Consider the following 8435-nt stretch of genomic DNA (forward strand, 5'->3'; position numbering starts at 1 on the left):
TATGTGTACTGTTTGTTAGGAGACTGGGTGACCGTAATGCTACCGTAACGTACGGACTCACGAAATTTACACCAGTTCCATAATTAGACAGTGCATTTTTTTCTATTAAAGTCATTATAAATATTGTTTGACATATTAAATCTAAAAGTCGAATATCTTTGGATATGAGGTAACCCACATCTATTCTTGTTTAATAAAAAATGTACTGAAATGAAAATTTTAGATCACAGTGAGAATGTGAGAATTCACAACACTTTACTTTTTAGTACAAAAATAAAAATACATCTACATGTATTGTGAAAAAATTAAATAAACTTTTATAATTTCCATATCATTTTACAAATTCTTACAACATTTTATCTTATTGAATACCAGTCGCCATTTGACATAGCGGGTTTGCTCTGGAGTTACGGACCTGAAGGAGTCCATGCTTACGTCGCGGATTCAACTCCCACTGCGGGACACGCCATTGCTAGGGAAGAATATCCCTTGTTGCTCAAATTTATTCTCGACAGGGACGCTAAACAAACAAGATCATTCATGCCACCGTCTTTCAGTACTCACAGTACTTTGATTAAGATATAAATAATATATTCCATTTTCCGTTCCCGTTTTAGCAAACCAACAGTCAATACAGGGACGTAGCAACCGGGGGGGGGGGGGGGGGGGGGGGGGGCTGGCCCCCACACTTTTTTTGCCAACAATACTTTTACTATTGAAAATGTTCATTGAAAGGCTGGTTGCCCCCCCCCCCACTTTATACTAAAGTAAAGTAATATGAAGGAAATATAGTATTGTAAACTTGAAAAATGGATATCGAAAGGAATTGGTAGTGAAAAAAGTTTGCCTCTACAAATAAATGGATGAATGATTACAGATAAACTGAGCATACCCGCGTAACACGGATTTGCCGCTAGTGCGAAAGGCGTCCTTTTTTATTTACAACTCAGTCTCTGTCGCTCAATCGAGTATATACACACAGTGTTGATGGTAACCTTTTACGAGTTTGTTGGTGTACGAGTTGCTCCTTTCTCAGGAACTAATATAAACAAATGGCTGACAACCTGCTTGCACAGTTGCTGTGTTAGGCTATTTTTTTCTTGAGCCTAATGAGGCGAGGATAACTGGAATCTTAACTGGAATAAAAAATTTAAGGGACCCTAAGGTCAGTAAGGATGGCTAAAGCAGCACAGCAAAAGACTGAAAACTTGATTGACTGGGAAAAGACGGCCATCACTGGACCTGTTCTTGGATTTCATGCAGGATGTACCGTGGGTATGCCGTACATTGTACTCACGGGCACTGGCAGTTGATGAAAATATTTAGTATGTGCATGTATTTTTATACATGCACATACTCAATACTAGTATTTACATAAACTTCCAGTGCTTGTGATTGTACTCGACTTATTCAGTCGATTTGATGTGATACGTACTATGTAGAATGAATACCGGTACTTCATCTTAAGGCACGGACGTCTGCTACTAAGCTGCAGAACTGTAGGTCTCTGGTTGAGAAAAAATCGCTCAGACGAATCAGAGATCTACGTACAAATTAAAGAGTTAAAAAACATTTGGGTATAATAGATTCACCCCCACACAGGGGAAGAGGAAAATCATCTCAGGCCTTGAAAAACAATATTTTGTTTTACATCCTGTAAATCTTTTAGGTACCCTGTAACTCACCAGTCCAAATACAGGCTTGTTCAATATTAGCTGCAGAACTGTAGCTCTCTGCTTGAGAAAATTCGGCCAGATAATGCAAAGAGCTACAGATCCAAGCGTTGTAAAAACCTTTGATTTACACCGCCAATTTTTTGTCGCTCACTTCAGGTATTATTTCCTGTATTTTATGTTTTCCACTGCTTTATAAATGATTTCCAATAATTTAACAATATATTTAACTCCCATTCCTAAATGTTTGTTTACCTTTCATCCATTCAAGAAGGGCAGTTTGTGGAAGTGGATGTAAAAATGGGAATCTTTTAAACATTCTAAAACCCTAAAGGCCTGTTTCAGACCGTTGAAAGGTATAAATAAAGTATCAATAATTGGAGTAAAATATATGATTAATTATCAGATACCATTCTAAGAGCGAAGGAAAGCATAACTACAAGAAAGAATACCTGAAGTGAGTGACAAAAAATCTGTGGCGTAAATCAAGAGTTTTTATAATGCAGTCACATGGATCTGTAGCTCTCTGCTTTATCGGTCTGAAGAACAAGGTACAGTTTCAATACAAATTAAGCCCTATATTTTTCTAAAATATGAAAGTGATATAAGAAATCAAAATTCATTCTTCCTGAATCATAGGAATTCTCTGCAGCAAGAATACACTAATGGTTTTCACATATGACCTCCTATATGCTAATTGTGACGTCATTAACTTGTGCATTTTCCCGTATTTTCTTAAAAAGTTGCAGTAGACATCAATTTTTAGTGGAATTTTCTTTCAGAAAACATACTCTGCCACTGTCGCCCGGAAAGATTTTGAGATATGTGATTTTTCATAGCAGTTTACACAATATATCCAAAATTAAAGTGGGGGATGGTGGCAGACACTTTTTTCTAAAGGAAAATTAGCAGAGAAATGAGTCATTTTTCAGCTTTTCTGCTTTAAACTTATAAATGTACCAAGTTAATGGCGTCATATTTCCAGAAAGGTCCTCCTTCATGCCATATTCTTCAATGATTTATCATATTCATCTATTCAACTATTGTTAAAGCCAATTTCATAACTTTTTAAGAGCATTAAATTTTTAGGGCATCAATAAAGCTCAAACTGTACCTTCTTCTTTATCGAATAGAGAGGTACAGTTCTGCAGCAAGTTCAGTATCATACATGTTAATGCTACCGATTTAGGTGGGAGTCTACTTACCGCTTTTATTGGAAAATCTGCTTTTCTACAAAAGTTTCATCAAAAGTATTTTTGGTTCCCTTCTGTATCCATTTTGAAGCCATACGTCATTAAATCTCATGAGATATTGCATGATTTGACCTGGAAGCATCCAAACAGTCATTTTTTATACCAATATGTACATAGAAATCAAGCACATATTTGACAACAACAACACCACAAAACTCAGTGATTACATTGGTTACGTTAAATTTTGTCCACATAAATGCCAAGAAAGAGGAGATATAGCATTCTCGAATTGGATGAAAACCTTTGACATCGTCTATAAAAACACAGGTGCTCACAATTGATCAATAATGCATTAGAAATTACTTGATTGACAAAGCCATGAGGCATGAGCTATATTGCATCTCTACTTTCGTTTTCGATAATTGCGTGAAATCCAGTTTATTTAATGAAAGATAGGAACTAGTTTTAGATCTGGATCAGACAGTTAAACAATGTCATCATCTGCAGTGTTTGACAGCTGAATAAATTAACGTTCAGAATTATTGCTTCCAGGCTATAGATGTGTCAACAAAGATGTCTTGATACTTCTAAACATGTTAAAGACTGATAAGCAGTCAAAGCAAAGTGTCTGAGCTTGAAATATATTTTTATATTTTATAATTATGGCAAACTTAAAGTGTTTCTATCTACTTCATTGCAGCTGATATTTACATGAAAGATATGGAGATAACGAACAGTATTCAATATCAAAGTCTATAAAACAATACAAAATAGGAGCAGAGCAAACACGGACCTCCAAAACATCAGAGGTGGCATCAGGTGCCATGGTGGAGTAAGCATCCCCTGCTGACCGGTCACACCCACCGTGTGCTCTTTGTCATGATCAGGAAATAACGGAAAAAATCTGTTGTCAATTCAATGTATAAATAATGGACTAACAATTAGTATGAAAAACGTCAGTCAGCATTTGACTGAATGTTAAATCGTAGATGCTGACAAGGTCGTTGTATCAACCACAGAACTTATGAAACGATGACTTTAAATGAGACTGCTGATATTCTTGAGTCATCAACTTGCTTGTCAATAGTCTACCTTGTTTTAGAAATTGTTCATACGTAGAGCATGCTCTTGGGTATCGAATCAACTAAGATACATACATTCCGTATGCAGGCGATTAAGGTATATTGCTGCATAAGTAAGGGAATTGACAATAAAAAAGTTAAAGTCATCAAGTTTATCATATAGCTTGGTTGTTAGATTACCATTAGCATCCCTTTCAAGTAAAATATCCAAGTATGAAACAGATTAATTATTGCAGTGGTCATTTAAGGCCATATTGACATAATATGTGTATTGTGTGTAGAAATACAATACTGACAGAATTAATGATATTGTTAATGAAGACATTCAAGATCAGTTCTATTTTATAGTTGCCTGCTTGGTGCATGGTTAGAGCGTCTGCTTTAGAGTCATGAAGAAAGGAGTAGATCCTTACGTCGCGGGTTTGAATCCCACTGTGGGACATGGAAACCGGTCCTTCGGATGAGACCGTATAAATTGGCATTTTGTCTAAGTTGAAAACTTAATGGTATTTTAGTTAATGTTGATGGAGCCCTGAAAGTAAAAAAAAAAAAAAATAAGTGTATAGTTATGATGAGCAATGATGCCTCTTTCAAAATTGTGAATGTCATGGCCTCTAGTTTAAAACATGAACCAAAATCAATTGTTGGAAAGTTGTTACATGATGGTCTGGTGACCTATAAGGCCCAAGGGCCTCTTGTTTGCAAAGTCATGTATTAATTACATGTTTTATTTAAGAAATAAGGTATCATTTTTGGAGTTTTATTGGGATGTAAAACGGGGTGGCACATGATCAAATCTTCCATAAAGCCCTTCATCATTTTTTGAGTTTTATTGGGATGTAAAAGGGGTTGGTCACGTGATCAAATCCCATAAAGCCCAAAGGGCTTTATGGAAGATTTGATCACGTGACCAACCCCTTTTACATCCCAATAAAACTCAAAAAATGATACCTTATTACTTATATTTACATTTGTGACTTATTCATACTTTAAATTTGCTTGATTGTGACTTTTAACGTGTGAAATGCATTATTTTTCAAACCCAACGGCATGTATGTAATCCACAACGCGCTTCAACCCTTTATGACGTCACTGAGAAATTACGTCAAACGTTTATCCATACACACATCTATGACCTCTTGACCCAGTACCTGTATTTTATACAGTTATAAAAACGCTTGCTTTCAGTAGTGTTATATAAAGGAAAACATTTGCAAATGTAAATATTAAGTTTTGATCTAACACTGGTCCCTTAAATTATGTTTTTCTTCTAGCATTAGAAGCATTTGCAAACAAAAAAAAAAAAACTTGGATTGAATAGCTAGAAGAGCTAATTTATCATATAAAACCTGGCAATCAGAAAGAAAAGTGAATACCGTATAATCCCTATTAACTGCCCGGGTGCTTAGAAATTTGCGAAAAGGGGGCGGTTATTTTGGAATTCTCATTTTTATATTTAATGTCATATTTTAACTTCAAAAAATCTTTTGAAAAATAAAAAAATTTATTCAAAGAACCACTAAAATAATGTCTAACTTTACTTCAAGTGAGGATAATCCACCAAATTATACTAAATGATTCATTTTCCACCGAGAAATTGGATAATAGACAAGTTTTTACTTTCTTCAAATTTTGGCAGACTTTTGATACAATTCTAGATGATTTTTATAACTGTACAGGGGATCTTTATTTCCTGACAATTGAAAAAGACCTAGGAGGCACTTATAGGGGCAGGGGCGGTTAATAGAGATTATACGGTATGATTTTTAAAAACCATGAAAACATTATGAATAATGAATTAAGTTTGTGTAATCGGTATGGGATATTCCGTGGTTTATGTTTAAAATATGATTTTTTAAATCCATCAATTTCTATGTTTTTATTCCAAAGCCTTGGCAAGATTCATAAAATGGACTCAGATTCTTTTTATCACATGTAACATGTACATGTACCTTTTCAATGTTTTACTGTTTTATAATTATGTAAATTCACCATATTAGACTTGAGATAAAAGGTGTGACAGACAGATAAAAAAAATGGACAGACAGACCCAGGGTTAAGTGATCCCTAAGTATTAATTTACTCTCCAGGTAATAAAATGAATATAAATTGTAATAATGCTAAATTTGTTAATTAATGACATTAAAAATGTGATTTGGACAAGTTGTTGTAGAAACACTGATTTGTGTAAAATCAATTGTTTTGTATTTATAAGTGTATGATTGATAAACAAGATCAAACTATTATCTGATTACACATTACATTTTTTGCAATTTAGGCAACAATTTTTACATTCATGGTGGAGTTGAAACCATGGATAGCAAGACACCATCTAACAGACTTTATCAGTTGAGTTGTTCTGAAAGAACTTGGACAGAGCTTTCCTTCCCTGGAAGTCCCTTTCTCAGTCATCATGCTGCTGTGGAGCTAAATGATAGATTCATCATTTTGATTGGTGGATGGAATGGAAAGTCACGCTCCTCAAAGGTCTATGTTTTTGACATTGAAAAACAGCAATGGACTGAACCAAGAGTAACAGGTTTTCCTGAAGATGGGGGACTAAGCTCACATACAGCAACTGTTCTTAGTACTGGCAAAATTCTGATTTTAGGACGTGAAGGAAGCCTTCGGATGCAGCGCCGTCATGGTAGTATGTACTTGTTGTTAGGAAGTGTGGAGTCAGGAAAATTTACGTACAGGGAATTATCTCAAGCTACAGCCTCTAGATCAGGTCACACAGCCAACATAATTGGCAATGTGCTATATATTGTGGGAGGTAGGGACAGTAATCTTATTGAAATACATGCAGGATTTAAATCATTAAAATCACCAGCACCAGTGACCAATCAAATTACCACAATTTTGGACAACCTCCCATCTGCATCTAAAACACCTGGTGGGAGAAAAAATCATGTAAGTGTTGATTCCCCTGAGGCAATTTTAATTCATGGTGGAGAAACCTTTGATGGAAAAAGTAGGGAACCGGTTGGAGAGATGTTCATTTTTGCCACAAAACCTAGCCATACTTTTTATAAAGTTGGTGTGTCTGAAGTAAAGAGGGCTGGACATGTGTGTGGAGTTGTAGGGGATAATATTATTCTTCATGGAGGATTTGGGGGCAAAAAGCAGGTGTATGGAGATACCTTTTTTCTAAGATTTAAAAAGTAATGTTTGAAAAAGATTTGCCTTATTTTTCGAAGTAATATAATATTATTTGAACTGTAGGATCCTGTTTTATAATTTTCCTTACTTCTCAAAATATATCAGAGGAATTTATTTATTCAAGGGCATCAACCATAGTTGAAAATTTAATTGTGAAATAAAATTGTAAATATAGATTTAAAAAATGTCCTATGAATTTAAATTACACAAAGCCTCCCTTGTCAATTTCAGTCCCCATCCATCGATGTCGGACACAAAGACAGTTGCATCATCAGAGATTTACTAGTATACTCACAATCAGTAGAAACGCAACACCCTAATTTTAGGGTGAAAATTATGTACAGGATATAACTATGTACCAAAAAAAAGTTAAGACATATTTAACTTTGCCAAATCAGTTATTTACAGGTTGAATGATTTTCATCCCATTACCGGAAGTTGATTTTTAGTCCTCTTAACAGAAATCAAATATTAGCATTTTTAATAAAATTATCGACAATATTTTGGGTTTTTAAGGTTTTGTACTGTTAATCATAAGTATTGAACTAAAATCCCTGAAAAAATATCCTTCTTTATTTTCCGGATGTGATGCCTGTATTTCCTCAAAATGACTGAAAGCACGCATTTTCATTGCTAAAGGTAGAAATTCTCAAATTAAAGAAAAAGGAGAGTACAGATGCAAATTACACTACATAACGACTTTTCGGGCTCCTGTGTTTCAAAAGCATGAATGACAGTTCCTTGACCAGAACTTAGTCTACGAGTTACAACGCTACGCCAAGTTAGAGAAAATTCCACCTCAGTATCTGAAAAACAGGCATTTAAAAAAGGACAAAACTATTTATTTCGCTCAGATAAAGACATTGATAAACCTAATGCATGGTAGAAATCGGGCTGCGTATGTTGCACATTGCGGTCTAGCACGTTTTAATTAAATGGTCGGAAGGGGATGTTTTAAAAGTTATCTGTTTTAAAAGAGGGCTAAAAATCAACTTCCGGTAACGGGATGAAAATCGGTAAATAACTGATCTGGCAAAGTTAAAGTTGTCCTAACTTTTTTTGGTACATAGGTATATCCCTTTCATAATTTTCACCCTAAAATTAGGGTGTTGCGTTGTGAGTATACATGCATATTAGTCCTCCTTGTCTCCAGACCTTTTGCTTGGCGAAATTTATCTTCCGATTGAATTAAGAAAATCAACTCGACACTTAACTTTCAAAGAGTTATAGAGAAAACAAATAGAAAAATAAATATTCAATATTTTTCATTTTTAGCTCACCTGAGCCGAAGGCTCAAGTGAGCTTTTCTGATCAAAATTTGTCCG

General features: G+C 34.9%; 1 protein-coding gene across 1 annotated transcript; it reads left to right on the top strand.

Annotated features, from left to right (window-relative positions):
- The first annotated feature begins 1061 nt into the window (after positions 1-1061).
- LOC134282347 (kelch domain-containing protein 9-like) lies at positions 1062-7261 on the top strand. Its single transcript, XM_062764751.1, has 2 exons — positions 1062-1275; positions 6227-7261. Exons 1-2 carry the CDS (start codon positions 1176-1178, stop codon positions 7114-7116), a joined length of 990 nt encoding a protein of 329 aa, XP_062620735.1. The 5' UTR covers positions 1062-1175; the 3' UTR covers positions 7117-7261.
- Positions 7262-8435: the final 1174 nt, after the last annotated feature.

This window comes from Saccostrea cucullata, unplaced genomic scaffold (assembly GCF_032062105.1).
Source record: "Saccostrea cucullata isolate Sc308-1 unplaced genomic scaffold, CSIRO_AGI_Scuc_v1 ctg6978, whole genome shotgun sequence".
Lineage (NCBI taxonomy): Eukaryota > Metazoa > Mollusca > Bivalvia > Ostreida > Ostreidae > Saccostrea > Saccostrea cuccullata.

What these genes read in the sequence shown, in the direction of transcription:
- LOC134282347 (XM_062764751.1), top strand. Translation starts at nt 1,176, where the DNA reads ATGGCTAAAGCAGCACAGCAAAAGACTGAAAACTTGATTGACTGGGAA. An exon ending in TCATGCAGGATGTACCGTGG is followed by an intron (nt 1,276 to 6,226) that starts GTATGCCGTACA and finishes TTTGCAATTTAG; the next exon opens with GCAACAATTTTTACATTCAT.